The sequence below is a fragment of the Cylas formicarius genome, unplaced genomic scaffold, assembly GCF_029955315.1.
Source record: "Cylas formicarius isolate icCylForm1 unplaced genomic scaffold, icCylForm1.1 PGA_scaffold_8__14_contigs__length_24414737, whole genome shotgun sequence".
Classification (NCBI taxonomy): Eukaryota; Metazoa; Arthropoda; class Insecta; order Coleoptera; family Brentidae; genus Cylas; species Cylas formicarius.
In genome coordinates, this window is record NW_026844361.1 from 11406400 (window position 1) to 11421780 (window position 15381).

General features: G+C 33.7%; 2 protein-coding genes across 5 annotated transcripts in view; both read left to right on the forward strand.

The window, feature by feature from the left end:
• Positions 1–2862, forward strand: part of LOC132706802 (scavenger receptor class B member 1) — a 96892-nt gene extending 94030 nt beyond the window's left edge. For all 3 annotated transcript variants that reach the window (XM_060678349.1, XM_060678348.1, XM_060678347.1), the window contains one exon: positions 277–2862. In XM_060678349.1, the coding sequence (XP_060534332.1) occupies positions 277–522 (246 nt within the window). In that variant the 3' untranslated portion in view covers positions 523–2862. The remainder of the gene's footprint in view (positions 1–276) is intronic.
• Positions 2863–12898: 10036 nt separating this feature from the next.
• LOC132706801 (scavenger receptor class B member 1-like) overlaps positions 12899–15381 on the forward strand; it is a 37053-nt gene continuing 34570 nt past the window's right edge. For both annotated transcript variants that reach the window (XR_009619648.1, XM_060678345.1), the window contains exon 1: positions 12899–13034. The gene's annotated coding sequence lies outside the window, so the exon portion shown is untranslated. The remainder of the gene's footprint in view (positions 13035–15381) is intronic.

Genomic DNA, 15381 nt, shown 5'->3' on the forward strand with positions numbered 1-15381 from the left:
AGAGTCTCTCACGAAATAACTTATCTAGCAGTTTTGGAACCACCGACCATATGCAAACGCCGCTATAATTAGCTACGTCGCTCTTGTCACCACTGTTGTGAATCGGTTCCAAATAGTTAACCTTCCAAAAATGATAGTATGTAGAAATGTAATGAGATAGAACGTAGTCAATCGTTACCTCGTATTAACATGTTTCAAGAATTGCTCGTTGAAACAAACTTTAATCACGGGGCACTATATTTCTGGTCGAAGTATACAACATTATTCGCGTTTTAGGGATTGGACGGATTGCCGGAAGAAATGACCGGCCTGATGAGATTGGCGACGTCGGTGCCGCCGGTGGCGCACGCGGCCCTCTCCGGCGTCCTGTTCGCATTGGGGGCCCTGATGTTACTCGTGGCTATTTGGAGACTGGTTAGGGGCGCGAATCGGCTTAGCTCGCTGCAACTGGCCCCCGGACACATGGGACAACACGGCAACAAAGGCAAAGACGTTCCCATGGCCAACGTGCCGAAATATTAACGGTGACGTTATATTTATTAGGGACTAGTAATAAAATTCAATAAACCGGAAGTGACGTAATATTTGACGTATAATAAAATGAAAAACCGTTCCTGTGATAAGCGCACGTGGGAGAAGAAATTTGTATTTCACGCGTCGTAGACTATTCCGCTAGGGGGCGCAAATGTAGTAAGTTTTATTCGCCGACTAGCACAGTTAAGAGATGTAAGTCTTCCGATTAGATTTTTGCCATTGTTACGCGGAATTTAGAATATGAAAATTTAATATTTGGAACTCAGTCATTCATAGGAATAGTTTGATCTAAAATTTTTGTTATACAGGGAGTTTTAAAAAAAATTTTTAGTGGAAATATAACATAACAGTAACGTTATTTTTTGTTAATAAACATGCTTGAAAACAGACCTCGGAATGAAATTTTTACCACAGATACATTGAGAAAATAAAAACGTGCTCATAAAGAAACGTAGTGTACAAAATAATAATATTCTGCCATCAGTTACTCATTCAAAAGTATTTGTGTTTTAAATTTTATTTAGGTACCTCAAACTACACACATTTGTTAACTAAACTAACGTTATTTTTTAATATTCTACTACACTCTGTACATTCCCTTTACATTTGGTTCCCAAACATTCTCCATGGGATTTCATCCCTTTCAGCATTTGCGGTTATCATTATAATCTAACCCCTACATAGTTGCGGCATGGATTTTTAAATTTTCTAACGGGATAGAGCGTAAAACGTGCTTTTAGGTTAGCAAAATTGGTTTTTGTTTTATATAGTTGGCCATGATCGCAACGAAGGTTCTCGATTATTAGTATAAACATAGTCGGTTTTGAAAAGATAAATGTCATTTTTGACCGAGTTATCGACAAATGCTTTTATTGACAATTGAGCTTCAGCCACAACACAGACTTTCATTAGATGCGTGCAATAATTGTTGCCAATATATTGGAATATTCCTTATTTCAAAAACCGAAAGAATTAACGAAGAAGAAAGAAATAAACCATGCAAAATTTGAAAAATGAAAATAGTTTTCTGCAATTAACGTTGAGGAAGTAAAGACATTTTTGTTTTTGAATTTTTTTTACCTTATTCAATTTTGAGTAAACAATAAATTTGCATTTTGGGTTTTGTTCTTGGTAAACTTCTGGCCCACACTTTACTTGACGCACTTCAATGTATATGTTTTGGCTTAAGTTAGATTAGTTAGTAAAATTTGGGTGTAACGAAAACAACAAGGTAAATAAATTTTGAAATAAATTAGAGCAAAAACATTAAAATCGAGTCGAAATACAAGCAAGACTAGCTGCCTATTTCCAATACATTCTCATTCGTTGGTTATATATAGAGCTTTATAGAGATGAGAACTTGGAGGAAATTTTAAATTTGATAAGGTTTCCATGTAAGTTATCATTGAACACTGAACAATTTACACAAAGTGTAAATCGGCTATTGGAGGCAGCTTTGATAAGTAGATATAAAGCTGTTTGTTGACAAACCTTCCATAAAGGGAAACATAAAGCAACATGCAACTTATCAACTGCATATTAGTGGAAAATATTTGACAGACGCTCCTGATGAAGCATCTTTTGTTACTCCATCTTCAACACTTGAGGATGATGACATCAAGGCAACAGAGGACGTTGAATCGCAATTCATTTTTTTTAATTTATTTTTTTGTTTATTTGGCAATACAAGTATTCTCATAACAAGAAACCCTACTTAATGCTATTGAAAGAAAATTAGATAAAATAGACAAAATACGATAAAACAATAACAAGAATAAAAACAGTTTTAACCTGATTTGTGAGACATTTCCATGAAAACCGTTTTCCGCTTGATGTTTTATATCTATTGTCGCCTTAAGTACTATCATATTAAAGTGGATTGAACACGGTATACCGTTATACCCTGGTAAAGCTTAAAATAGATCTGATTGTACACACATATTGCATATTTGGTTGTCTCGCAGTTCACTCGTGTAACTTAACCTAACAATCTAACTTAACCTATAACGTGCGTTATGATTTTTTGCTCAGCCGTAGTCTAAATGAATTGGTAGGTGCTAGTGGAGGACAGTGGTACAAAAGTAGACGTAAAAAGCTTACGAAATTGTGTGTACTTAATTTTGAATGGGGCTGACGCCTCTTATTGTCGTTATTTGTACGGGGACGTGGAAACATATTCGATACATATTTGCAATACTAGCCTTATGTTGTTATTATTTTTATTATTGTGTATATTGTTTAGATACGTTTGTGTAAGATGTTTTTATGTATTTAGTTATTATTGTTTAATTGTATAAAAATTGACAATGAATAAAGTTTTTATATTTTCGTGTGCAGTTTCTTTTCAAGGGTGTAAAGTAACAAGGCAATTATTTTATTGCGCATATTGAAATTGGAGATATTTATTTTCATTAAAAAAAATCTTGTCCAATACCCGCTATGACCACAAAATACGGCTTCATTATGAGGTTCATAAAAATAGATAAAAAAGATATTGATGTCTATAAGTTTTCAAAAATAATATGTTACAAAAATGGAATTACAAAAAGATACTATCATTTTGGGAAATATACAGTTACTTAAAGAAATACAAATATAAAGGCCGCTTTTTCGTTCCCACTTTTTGAGTTTTCCAAAATAACGTTGAGAAATTTTAAGTACGAGGTGGGTATTTTACGGTTTCATGTAACCACAATAAGCTTCAGTTTTTTGCTCCAATACCCGCGCATAAACCGTTTTAAATAATACAAGATTAAACATTATAACAAAACAACGAACTTAAAACTATCGATAGAACGTCTATTAAATACTTAACTACTCAAATATTTTCCAAATTCGTATGCGAATAGAACGTGAAAAGACCTTTAAAAAAAGGATCACATGACCCCTCTTATCACTAAAAAATAAAAATAAAACTGTCTTTATTAAAAATCAAAATATTACAATATAAGTAACAATACAAAAGTGGCGACATTCGCAATTTGCTCTCTTCCATGTAACCACAAGAACATAAACTCATACGCTTTTGCTAGTTACGGGCAGGTCTAATAAACAATATTAACGTTTTTTTGAAGGACTTTATTGTGGGAAGGAATGTTATTATTATTCATTATTACATTATCATATATATCATTATTATATTATATATTATTGCTAAAAGATCTCTGGAAAGTCACCGAAGTGTGTCTAGAAAAGCAATATCTTAGACAATGACGGGTGTCTTGATTATGAATATCATTTCCTCGGCAAAGTTTATCAAACAAGTATGACGGGGTCCCATTGGAGTTTAGTAAAAAAACAAAAGTGGCTAACTGAACTTTATATCGGTTCTCCATTTTGAGCCAACCCGAATCACAGATGCACTGTGAAATATGGTCTTTAGCGTAATCTTGAAAGAGGCGTTTTTTATAATATCTTCCCTTTAATTTCCAAATAATAACATCTGCGTTTGGTTAGAATTCAATAAGAGGTTATGGGCCGCAGACATATTCGAAATTATCCTTAGATCCAAATTTATTTTAGTACCAGTATTTAAAACTTCAGTAGCAACAAAAGGTAAATGTAACTGAGTATCATCGGCGTATTGATGAGATTTACAAAATTTCAGAAAAGTAGAGAAGTCAGCTGTATAAACTGAGAACAGAATAGGTCCCAGAATACTCCCCTGTTGCACACTCCTCTCCAAAACATTGGCATCTGAATGAGTATACCCTACAACTACCTTTTGGTATCTCTGATCAAGAAAATTGTAGAAAAATGAAAGAATTCCAGTTTAGCTAGGAGAAGGAAATCGAACCCTTTGCTATAGTCCAAGAGGTTAATTTAGAATTCGCTGCTCTCAATAAATCATCAGTAACATGAAGCAAGGCAGAAGTAGTGCCGTGAAGACGTCGAAAACCAGATTGAATGCCTGGGAGGATTTTGTTGTCGTATAGGAACTGACGAAGTTGTTTAGCTGCATTTTTTTCAATAATCTTTGAGATGGTTGAACACTTTCTTTGGAAAAACTCCGGTCAGCAGACACTTGTTAACAAGGAAGGTGATATGATCGACTAAATACGGAGTAGTCAGAATCATGAGCGTTAGTTTTAACACTCATCAAAGTTTTATTAACATCCTGAGGGTAAACTTTAGCAAATTGTTTATTAATATAATTTGCCGACACAAACATCGGATCAATACCACCAACAGCTCCAAAAGAATTAAAAGCAACATTAAAACTATTAGGTTGTTTTCAAACATTAACGTAGGATTACCGTGCACTTGAAGTCTCCTCAAAGTACGCCAAAAAATTTTAAGATCAGCCTTAAATGTACCATATATCTGACTTAGACGCTTTTATCTTAAATATCACCTATTTTTAAGTTTTATTAAAAGTTTAAGGTTTAGGAGATTGTACGAATATTTTTTTATTTTATAAGAAATCAGTGGCGTACCATACACAGTTGACGAGCAGTTTGTTAGAGCAACTAACGCGAGTGTCACAACCATCACTGTCACTTTTCGATCTGATGTGCAACGATATGGAGCGCGTTATTGAGTCTGCAGTTTAAGATTTCGATATCACTTAAAAAAAAGTTAGATTATTTAAAATTTTGAATATCGCCTAAATTTCACAAAGTGTTTGTTTGCATATTATTATTGTTTCAGTTTTAAAAGGGCGTTTGCAAATTTTTCAAGGTCCGTGAGAAACCATTCCACGTCAATTATAGCGGTGTAATTGCTTATATGAAAATCGCCATTCAATTTCAACATGACTTAGACAAATAAAACACATAATTTTTCCGGGGTAAGGGCGTCCGTACACCGCAATTCGCAATCTTCTTGCAAGCATTTTGTTAATCTCCATGGCTTCCAATAAATTTAATTTTAAACTTTGTGTGGCTGTATGTAAAATGTTTAAGTGTGTAACAGAATTAGAATCTAGACTTTTATTTTTAAACGCTCTTTTATGTTCGTTAATGCGTTTCGTGAAGGATCTACCTGTTTTTTCAATATATATTTTAGGACAAGATTCGCATTTCAACCTGTGGACACCGATATTTTTAAACCACATTTTGACAAATGTTTTGAAACTTTTTGACTGAGTTCTCCTATGTATGTAATTGTTTTAAATTGTTCTGTATTAGTTTTCTGATAAAGTTTACTGTTATCTCGATTTGTTTTTTATTTATAATTTTGCCGATAATGGACGGACGTGTAAATATTATGTTATTTTCAGAAGCTTTGTTTTTAATAGATTTTACTAGTGACATTTGAGAAATTTCTTGGAAGGATTGATTTTGGGAAACCCACTTAGTCCTTTGTTAGCTGAGATTTTTATGGATAATTTGGAAAATATTATACTAGACCTTACTAGAAAGTTTTCTAAATTACTAAATTTCGTGGAAATCTTAACTTTTAGTTCTTATTTATTTTGTTAAATGAATTTTCATCAAGTAAAAGCCACCTTAGTTCAATTATTCAAAAAAACTTATTACGATGCAGATTGATACAGACTGTAGAATTTATTTAATTATATCCAAACAATGGAAAAAGAACAAGAATTTAGTGTAAACGCACTTAGTTACAAAACTAAAATGCTATGTGATAATTTCTGTAGATGTTTGTTTGGGAAATTTTAAGACATTTAGTTATCAATTGTTTTTATAACTGGACCGAATAGTTCCTAAATTTATGAATTGTTATTCTCCGAATGTTTCAGTCGTATTGTTGAACTGTTGAATTATAAGATTTTCAAATTTTAGGTTTTATGTTTTTGCAATTTGCTGTGTAAATACCGATGTGCGTATCTATAAATAAAAAACCTTTATTTCGAGTTTTTGTTTGTTCCATTTTTGTTTATTCAGTTTTGCGCTTGCATTTTTTTCCTTACTTACTAAGAATTCTTAAGACCTTGGTGTCATTTCCTATGTTTTGTGGTCCGTAATAAATAGTAGACCAAACTGAAAAGCAACTCAAGAAAGGGGAAACATGGAGACCAAAGCGCATGGTAAAATTCTGTGCTCGCGGAGTGTATGGAAAGCTTTAAAAGTCTACCGTTGGTACGATACCTTTTTAATTCAAATTTTATACAATTAAGGTCGATTAACCCATTATGAAATTGCCGCGTGCAACCATAATATAATATCGTGGGTGAACGTAGTATTAATAGCGTCAAGTGCATTACTTTTAGTCCGATATTAAGAGCCTTAGTGGTTCTAGAAAAGAAAGAAGATATTTAATTTTAAAATTTCCATCAAAATTAGTTCTGAATAAAACGACAGACTACTAGATCGCGTAATTTATAGAATTATTTATTTTGCCAGCTCGACGGCCATTTACAAGAATATTTTTTAAAAAATGCTAGGCGAAAAAGGATAGTAAACGTTAGCTGATGTATTTTCAGTTTTTTAAAATTTAAATGCGTAGAAACAGTACTTGCAATTGTAAGATAACAAAGATAAAAATATAAGTATTATATAAATTTTACCTTCAACCTGAAAACCTGCTGTTAATCCAAGAAAGTGAATTTTTAAGTAGTTACCTGCAGTTTTAATGTAGATTTCAGTCCGTTAAGTTATGAAAATGCCTGTTATGACTATAATCTATCGTAAATCAAGGGCGAAAACCAATTTTTTGTCCCAAAAAAGGGGTTTGAAGTACATATCTGCTTTTGTAAGGTAGATTTGGATACAATACGATGCGAAAAAGCAGATTCTGAGTAAGATCTTATCGAAATCGGCAACTATTTGACTCAGAAAGGGTTTTACATCGATATCTAATGGTTTATAAAGGTTTGCTTTACTCTAATGCCCGAAGACGCCAACTTTGACTAGGATTTCAAATATATTGACAACAAAAAATAATTGTTTTTTATGAAAAAATGATAGTTTGAGCTGATATCTACAGTTTTGATGCGGTTTTAGGTTAGATAGGTGTCGGAGGAGCCGATTTTGACTGGAATCTGTTTGAAAAATCTAAGAAAAACCTTTTACCAATCCAAGAAAGTGGGTTTTCATGATGTTATCTGCAGTTTTAAAGTGGATTTCAGTCCGATAAATTTTCTGGGACAAGAAATGGGTTTTCGTTGCTGTAAATCAAGCGCGAAAACCAATTATTTGTCCCAGAAAGAGGGGTTTTGGGTACATATCTGCATTTCTAAGGTGGATTTTGGTGCAATAAGAGGGGGAAAACCAGATTTTGACCGGGATGTTCTCGAAACCCGAGTCTATTTGGCCGAGATAAATGATTTTACGTCGAAATCTACTCGTTTATTAACGTTTTCGTAACAATAAAGGCCGAAGAAGTAAATTTTGACTACAATTTGAAAGATATGGACATCAGAAGGTAACTGTTTCGATCAAAAAATGATAGTTTGAGCTGATGCAGTTTTGAAGCTTTTTTTGGTTCGATATGTGTCGGATTAGCCGATTTTGAAATCAGGAAGAAAAACATACTATAAATCCAAGAAAGTGGTTTTTTAAGTAGTTATCTGCAGTGTTAATGTAGATTTGAGTCCGGAAAGTTATGAAATTGCAGGTTTTAACTATAATTTGCTCGAAAGCGAGAGCGAAAACCAATTATTTGTCCCATAAAGAGGGTTTTCAAGTACATTTCTGCTTTTGTAAGGTAGATTTGGATACAATAAGAGCCGAAAAAGCAGATTCTGACTGGGAGCTTATCCAAATCGGCAACTATTTGACTTAGAAAGGGGGTTTTACGTCGATATCTAATGGTTTATAAAGGTTTGGGTTACTCTAATGCCCGAAGATGCCCATTTTGACTAGTATCTGAAACATATTGACAAAAAATGGTAACTGTTTGGAACAAAAAATGATAGTTTAAGCTGATATTTGCAGTTTTGATGCTGTTTAAGGTATGATATGTGTCGAAAAGCCGATTTTTTTTCGTTATTATAATTAAAAATTCTGTTTTGTTTTTTACATTTTCAGGAACAGAGGTGAAATGGAACGCTTAAACATTCTTAATAGCCATTCCATATTATTATAACCGATTTGGTCTAAAGCCAGAGCTTTCGACAATCCTATAAATACCAATACCAAATTTTTTAATCCATAGAAAAATAAATCGACACAAGAATAACAATACCTCCTTGAACTGATAAAGTCTTTTCCAGGCATTTTAAAAAAACTCTAGTAGTACCAATTTGGTTTTAGAAGAAATCAAAACACTCTTTCAGGCATTCTCAATTTAGTTTCAGACATTACAGATGCATTCCAGAATTGGCAATATAACACTGTATTATTTTGTGATCTCACTAAAGCCTTCGACTGTCTCGATCATTCTATTCTTCTGAACAAGTTCGAGGCTTATAATTTTTCAAATAGCAGTCTTTCCTTAGCAATAGATGCCAGGTGAGCGACATCCGCGAAGAGTGCTGCAAATATTGGAGTGCCCCAAGGCACAACTTTGGGCCCCCTATTATTTTAAATTAATATAAATGACCTTCCCCCTGTGGATCCTACATCTGGTTTTACCTTTTTTGCTGATGACACCACCGTGTCTGTGTACATTTTCATTATATGTTTATTTTATAAAGATCTCTGAAACATCTGTGCCTAGAAGCAGTCAGCGTAAGATAGAGTTTGAATACGAAGCGTAACAAAACCTTATATGGCTGTCTTGTAATTTTTGGAAGCCCTCTCTGTCTTTACAAAGAAGAGCGGGTCATTACATCATCAATTTTGCCGGGTGGCTGAGAACATTTTTAAACAGATATACCTTCTTAAGCTAACAATAATTTTGTTGAACTCAATAAGTCACGTGAGGCCTAAATCTCATCTTCTTTATGTTGCTGTTGCCAAACAAAACGAAATGAGATTTAGCACTATACTGGGGAATATCTCAAACCACGTAGCAAAAATCAAAAAAATACTCTAGGATACTGCGGAAGAATCTAACCCAAAGAATTTAAGCTTAGTAGATCACGAGATTTTGTATGTCGAGCTTTAAATTAAAGCACGGTTATTGACTTACAAGGCCTATAGTGAGAAAGCTCACTAGGATTACTGTTCCTAGCTGCTGTAAAGAAACGTCCTCTCATATCGAGATTCTACGAGCCCTAACAACTAATTGTTCGGACGATGTACGAAATAATAACATATATAATAACATAATAACATATAATATAACATATAATAAACATATTTATACTTATTTTAAATTGATTTTTTTTGCCTTTTCGATTGAAAAATGAAATCACGCACTTATTTTTATAACAAAAAGTGCTATCGTAACGAATTATTTTTTTATTTCCCATAAATTACATAACAAAATATCAAAAACAAACTGAATTTGCTGACAAATAAGTATTCGGACGCATTTAAATCTTTTACTTAAAATCGTTTTGGCATTGAATCTACCAAAGTCTTGCAATATTCGGGGGTGAAAGTGTTCCAAATTTCGGTGATTTTTGCCTTTAATGCTGGAACTGTACGCTGAGGATTTTTACGCAAAGTCTTTTTCATCCGATGCCATAAAGTTTCAATAATATTCAAGTCGGGGCTACTTGATGGCCACGACAAAACTTTCATATTATGGTCCGCAAACCACTTTTTTGTTGTTTTCGCAGTATGGGTCTTGTTGAAATATAAAATTTTCATTTCCAAAACTTCTTGATAAAATTTGTTGGTATTTTTCTGCAACTCGTAGTTGCCAACCCCTTTACTACTCATACACCCCCATATCATAACACCCTGAGGAAATTTTACCGTGCGCTTTAGACAATCTTTGTGAAAGGCTTCTGATTTTGTACGAATTACCCTTTTTCGAAAATCGCCTACACACACATCAAATTTTGATTCGTCGCTGAAAATAACGTTACTCCACGTTTCTGTTGTCCAGGATATTTTAGATTTGGCCCAATCCAAACGTTTTTTCTTCTGAATAGACGTTAATAATGGTTTTTCCTTTAACAAAAGTAGATCATAGAATATTAATAATTTTTATCTTGAAACAGGAAAAATTGTAAACTTGCCTTATAAAAACTCAAACCAGACTTATGCATCCGTTGTCTACAACATTCCCTGGAGACATTTAAGTTTGCCTTGTGATTCCATTGGGTTTGAATTTGTCGTAAGACGCTTCGTCTGCTAATTTTACGGGGTCGGTCTGAACTTTTACCACGAACCCTTACACTAGCGCTCCATACTTTTTTATAATATCCCCGATTGTTGATTGTGCAATACTCAAGTCATTTGAAATTTTTTCATTGATTTACCTCTGCAGTACTAAAATATGATAATTTCTCGCACTTTTTTGTTTGTTGCAACACCACGCGTCATTTTCTTATCAACTATTATACAAACTTGAAAAATACAACCCGAACTGACATCTTATTTATCTAAGCACACTACATTTTATCATCACTGCATGGGTAGCATTGATTTCTTGGTCAATAAACATTCGCGTCCGAATATTTATCTGTCAGCAAATTTGGTATGTTTCCGTTATTTTGCTATGTAATTCATGGGAAATAAAAAATAATTCATTACGATAGCACAAAAGTTAATTGATTAGCAAAGAAACATTTTAAATAGATATAAAAATGTCTTTTTTATCATTTTGTACATCGTCCGAACATTTAGTTGTTAGGGCTCGTATTAACAATTTGTATGCATTTACAGGTCGTTGAAACTGCAAAATTTCGCCATTCATCGCCGCAAGACCTTACTACTTATAATTTGTTTTTAATTATCGTTGTTGAAGGCGGAAAAACTGTCTTTAGTCGCAACAAAAAATATAATGTTATTTGGTGCATTGCATTGCTCAACGTAGCTGTGTGTTTTTCCTCAAGGATTTCGGGATTTATGTCTAAGCAATTTTTACCAGTAAAATTTTAAAATTTTTGATACCCTCGCTTCAGGTTATTATAAAAATACTTTAGACCACAAAACTTCCTGCGTTCCTTGGAGATCGTTTCTCAATTTCTGTTTCATTTGGCTGAAAAATAAATCGTTCTGCTGTCCACAATTTTCGAATGCTACGATTTAATTAATAACAAAAATTAAACGTGATTAAAAATTAAAAAAAAAGAGAAAACAGATTCCTGTATAACTGCCAAATCCAGATTTAATAAGCGTGTCTTTCATTTAACAAAATAAATAAGAAATAAAAGTTCAGATTTTCACTAAATTACACAACACCGTGTTGTGAGATTTTAAGTTTAATAATCGAGAGGTATTTAAATCTAATTGATCATTTGAATGTCTCATTTTGTTAATCTCCATGGCTTACTATAAATTTAATTTTCTGCTTTTTGTGGCTGTATGTAAAATATCAAAATTGTCATCAAAAATGTGTTTTTCTGTGTTTAAGATTGAAGCATAATTAGAATTTAGACTATTGTTTTTAAACGCTCTTTTATGTTCATTAATGCGTTTTTTGAAGGATCTACCTGTTTGTCCAATATAAATTTTAGGACATGATCCGCATTTCAACCTGTAGACACTTGATTTTTGAGATTTTTCACACTTAGTTTTATTGTTTTTTAAAAATTTTGTTGTTAGTTCTGAAAGCTATTTTCAAACCATATTTTGACAAATGTTCTGAAACTTTTTCACTGGGTTCTCCTATGTATGTAATTGTTTTAAATTGTTCGTGTTCTGTATTAGCTTTCGGATAAATAGAGTTTACTGTTGTCTGGATTTGTTTTTTATTTATAATTTTATCGATAATGGACGGATTGTAGCCGTTGTTCAGTGCATTTTATTTAATGATATTAAGTTCTTGGCGTATTAAACAGTCTGTGTATAAAAGAGTGAAATGCAGCCATTTTGTGTGCATAAGGGTGATTTGAGCTGTTATGTATGACTGTGTCCGTGTGTGAAGGTTTATGGTTAATTAAAATATCTAATTTGTTTTGCGTTTTCGTTATAGTTAGGTCTAAAAAATTAAAAAAATTAATCCCCTTCAATCTCGATAGTGAATTTAAATAAATTAGATTTTTCCATTTACCATATATCAATTATATTATTCCAAGTATCTCGCGCACCCTCTATGATAGACGAAACTTGAAAGAATTTTTTTGTTTTTTTTTTAATTTACGGTGCACCCTGTACATTTTTGAAAAATTGTCAAGAATAAAAGTTTATGCAGCCAATTCTTCTACGTGTTCTCATTCAAGAATTTTTCCGGTTCCGTAAACAGTTTGCGAGAAATGATCGTTTCCTTAGACAATTGGCAACGCAGTTTTTTTTAAATACTTCGAAATTGTCTGATAACTGGGGCCGCGACATTGCACTCGTGTTAAATAGCAATATCGGGTATAGATTAGTCGGTAAATAATAAATACGAAAATGAACGATAATCCGTGAGCGGTCAACTGCTATGTGCATACACGTACAGACCGATTCATTGACAATCGGCGAGAAGGTCAAGACACAGCCCGCCACAGCAACACTGCAACACTCGGTAGATGATATCGTATCGGTCGGCGGACAGTGTGCATGAAAGTGTTCCGGTGCTTTCGCGGATTATGTGAGACCGACCCTTAAAAGGTAACGCCCTTTTTAACCCTCTAATGCACGCTTTTCTATTTATATTTTCATTTATATTTATTTTATATTTATATATTATTAAGTATAACCAAGATGAGAAATACGAACATGGTTAAAGGAGAAAAAAGTTGCCAAGTTTAACGTCCTCGCAAGATATACTGGACTACTTTGCAATTGGTAGTAGAAATTCAAAAGCCAAAAATTATTATTATTCCATAAACCATATATCATTGTTGTTACTTTCGCAAAATCGATTTTTTCGAAGGTATCTACGCTTGTATAAAAAATTTATATCTCGGCAACGGTAGGTCCTATGGGATCGCCAGAAATGATCACCGTCGAAAAAAAAAAGTTTTTTTTTGTCTGTCCGTTCTCCATTCTCGTCTTCTGGTTTTCTCGAATAACCTCCGAACCGTTGGAGGTGGAGAGGAAAAGGCCCTGATCAGACGCCGGTATCCATCTTTTTTTCGCAATTTTCACCTGTTTTTTGGATATTGCTACGAAACACGATAAGTGTCTGAAATTTGAAGCAATAGACTTCATATTTGGCACATACATGCAGCTCTGCCCCATGACAGAACCTATTGGAAATGGGGGGCTGGGGGTTAGGAAGTATTATAAAAAAATTAAAAATTGCAATTGCAATTGCAAGGGTCTACAAAAAACATCATTTTTCAAAAACCGTTAACAAGACCAAAGAAATTCTTGAACCAGAAGACGCAGAACACAATTTTTCAAAAATATATAGGGCAAATTAAAAAAAAACTGAAAAATGAGTCCCCTTATTAATGAAAATTGGTTATAACTGGAAGACTGTGAATCCGATCTCAACTTTTTTATATTGCGATATAGCACGTATAGACAGCAAAAACTTTTGTATTTAAGGTTTTCACTTATTGTACAGCGTGTTTCCGATATTCCCTGCAAAATGAGAAATGTGTTAAGTGCCATAAATTTGCAGATATGAACTTCAAATTTAGCAAAGGAGTAAAAGTCCGTGTCCACATTTAAATAGTAAAAATTGGTTGCAATCAAAATTTTCCAAGTATTTTTTGAAAATTTTTTTTGTGGTAATTTTCGCTTCCAGAAAAATATGTTTTCCTCCATAACCGTTCACCCGATGGGCAAACTTAATTAGCCAGCTGACCCAGAAAATCCAGCGCAACAACCTATATTTTAGGCATTTTTTCGATTATATACAGGGTTTTTAAATTATAGGCAAAAATCTAAAAGACCTATAAAATTGTTCTTTGACAGAGTAAATTATTAACAGCAAATCAAAAATCGTGAAAAATATAGCTAATCGGTTTAAACAGTGTCATAGGACGCATCAAGAGCTACAATTTTTGTATCACATACACAAATCTAAAAGACCTTAAAAATTGCCGTTTTTGTGGATAAATTATTAGCCGTAAATGAAGAACTATAAAACTTGGGATAATTTGGTCTAAACAGTCGCGAATATTGTGTCGAAAGAGAGAGAGAGAGAGAGAGGGAGAGAGAGAGAGAGAGAGGGAGAGAGAGAGAGAGAGGGAGAGAGAGAGAGAGAGGAGAGAGAGAGAGAGAGAGAGAGAGAGAGAGAGAGGAGAGAGAGAGAGAGAGGAGAGAGAGAGAGGGAGAGAGAGGAGAGAGGAGGGAGAGAGAGAGGAGAGAGAGAGAGAGAGAGAGAGAGAGAGAGAGGAGAGAGAGAGAGAGGAGAGAGAGAGAGAGAGAGAGAGGAGAGTGGAGAGAGAGGAGAGAGAGAGAGGGAGAGAGAGAGAGAGAGAGGGAGGAGAGAGAGAGAGGGAGAGAGAGATAGAGATAGAGAGAGAGAGAGAGAGAGAGAGAGAGAGAGAGAGAGGGGGAGGGAGAGAGAGAGAGAGAGAGTTTCAGATATGGTCTATCATACAGGGTGAGCGAACTTGGAATAATATTATTGGAAATCGTTATTACTTAAACAATTTTTTATTTTTATCAAAGTTTGCCGTGACTTTGAAATTCGGCAACAAGTGAAAGACGCTTTATTCAGGGTGTATACACAATATAAGTGCGAAAGTTCCATAACGGTCCGCAGGAGCAGGATAGAAAAACAATGCGTCCATTTAGGACAAGGAAACGCGAAGCGACTTTTTTTTTAAAATAAAGCGATCTTGTTTTACTCTATACTGTAAAAGAAAGTCAAAACAACGTTTTTTACTTGGGTTACTTAATTCTTCGAAATTATTTGGCAATAATGTGCTTTATTTGGGCTAAACCGCTTAATCTGTTTTCTTAGAAAATGTATAAAATTGTTCCCGTATACAATACAGACTGTAGATCCCAAATCACACCATTTAAAATTTCTCCTACATGACAAAACATTTCATGC